General features: G+C 41.6%; 1 protein-coding gene across 1 annotated transcript in view; it reads left to right on the plus strand.

The window, feature by feature from the left end:
• Nucleotides 1–1,090: 1,090 nt before the first annotated feature.
• Nucleotides 1,091–2,068, plus strand: part of LOC107663993 (waprin-Phi1-like) — a gene marked incomplete at its 3' end in the record, with an annotated part of 1,080 nt that continues 102 nt past the window's right edge. The window contains exons 1-3 of the mRNA XM_016454437.1: nucleotides 1,091–1,165; nucleotides 1,396–1,527; nucleotides 1,839–2,047. Coding sequence (XP_016309923.1) covers nucleotides 1,135–1,165; nucleotides 1,396–1,527; nucleotides 1,839–2,047 — 372 coding nt within the window. The remainder of the gene's footprint in view (nucleotides 1,166–1,395; nucleotides 1,528–1,838; nucleotides 2,048–2,068) is intronic.

Below are 2,068 nucleotides of genomic sequence, written 5' to 3' on the forward strand. Positions count from 1 at the left end.
ACTGCAAAGAAACTAGCAGAAGGATATACACACACAACCACCAGTCTCATTAGATACATATATATTTATATATACATATATTAGACATAGATCGTACTCACCCACCATGGTTCCCGCGTCGGAGCTCTGTCCGGAGAAGCCTCTAGACTGGAACATCAGTAAGATGGTCACTATGAAGCCATAGAACCAACTGTTACGTGCTTGATGTTAAGAAGGGATGATACCGTAACATTTAGGTGGGACAGCTGTTAATGGGTGTGGTGCGCGACCCCTAGAGGACGCAGTTCAAAGTTCCCATGAAAGGGAACAAATATTACATTCAAGTTAAATAATTTTGATAATTATGTATTATTCCAATGAACGTAATAATAATAACTTTCCTTTTCTTGTACATATTTTTATTATTCTGGGAAAATTTCACATACATAAGAAGGTCAGGGTCCAAGCCAAATTTCATCCATTTTCTTCAGGAGACTTAAGGACTACTGCACCAGTTTGGAGAACATTGTTAATAAAAAAGCAAACAAGACTTGTAATATTTTTCTACAGTTGTTGATTACTGAATAATTAGTTTGTGTACTCTTGTACATTACTGTTGTATATTTTGTTCTGGTTAATTTTTTTTTAAAAAGAAGAACTTCGGTCTGCGCAGCATGAAGTCGAACACACCTATTGGTACCACAACATGATCGCTGTACCACCTGACCACTGCAGATTCATTTTGCAGTTGATAGTGTTGCCATAGAAACTCATAATCCTCTCGTAATTAGGCTACATTAATTATTATGGCATGGCGTGAACGCAGCATTCAGATCATCCAACCCCAATCAAACACACCTGAACAAGCTAATCAAGGCATTCCAGATTACAAGAAAACTACAGCCAGGTGAGTTTGATCACGGTTGGAATTTACCTGATCTCCTTGGATCTTTAAAACCCCATTTTACAGAGGTTGATATTGCAGCAACATGTATTTGTTTTAGTTTTGTGTGCGTCGCTGTCCATTCCTCCTGACGCACCAATTCAGCACATTATCCAGCAGAGATCGTTGTGAGATCGAAGTCGGGAGGATGACAGCTCGAGTGTATTTTCTCGTTGATTGCCATTTTATCGTGTCTGTTCGGATACTTGAGCATGACTCAGGCTATTCAAAGACGAACCACAGGTGAGAAGATCTGTTGTCTTCATTACACAGCCTGTAGAAATCAGTGACTCTCAGTCGTTGAAAGTAATTAACACAGTTTAGGAATGAGTAGTAGGTTTTAAAACACTTGATTTTGAAGCAGAGAAATATGTAAAATTTGTATTTAGGTTTGAGACACATTCTGAAACCCGTGGTTTACAAATGCTGAATCCGCTAATGGATTCCCCTAATGATCTTCTTGAATCCTCTAGTGAATGGTTTCTGTCCGGCGAGGCTGACGGTCGTGCCGTCCCGTCGAGGATGTTCTTCTGATAAAGACTGCCCTGGAGGACACAAATGCTGTCGATTTGACTGTGGGCCTGTTTGCGTGCTGCCTGTTTTCAGTGAGTTTCAGTTAATAATGGATGCTGTGGTCCAAAAAAAGAGATGCACACGATTAACACATTGTATTCAATGTAAGTTTTAAGCAGAGACTTTGCCTTTTGTTGTTCTCGTCTAAAGTAGGTTTGAATTCATCCCTTAGGATAGTTTTAAGCACTGATTGGCTTTCCAAAATAAAGAGGAATAATACTTGGAATATAATTCACTCTGTAGGTAAAACTTGCTACTCATGCTTTGAGTGTTTCGTGCTGCATATAGAAGTGGCATATTGTCTATATGCACAAACTAAAGCTGACTATCTTTGTCTACACCGTAAAGCCGGGTCAATGTCCCATACCGGAGTCGATTCCGCTGTGTGCTGAAAGCTGTTTCCATGATGGCGAGTGTCCTGCCACACAGAAATGTTGCCCAACCACCGGTGGCTTTGCATGCAGTGAACCACGTGGTCAGGGAAGAGGTCAGGCAAGTTGCCAGGGAAGCGGCCAGGGCCAGGGAAGCGGCCAGGGAAGCGGTCAAGGCCAGGGCCAGGGAAGCGGTCAAGGC

This window comes from Sinocyclocheilus anshuiensis, unplaced genomic scaffold (assembly GCF_001515605.1).
Source record: "Sinocyclocheilus anshuiensis isolate Anshui unplaced genomic scaffold, SAMN03320099.WGS_v1.1 scaffold247, whole genome shotgun sequence".
In the NCBI taxonomy this organism is placed as follows: domain Eukaryota; kingdom Metazoa; phylum Chordata; class Actinopteri; order Cypriniformes; family Cyprinidae; genus Sinocyclocheilus; species Sinocyclocheilus anshuiensis.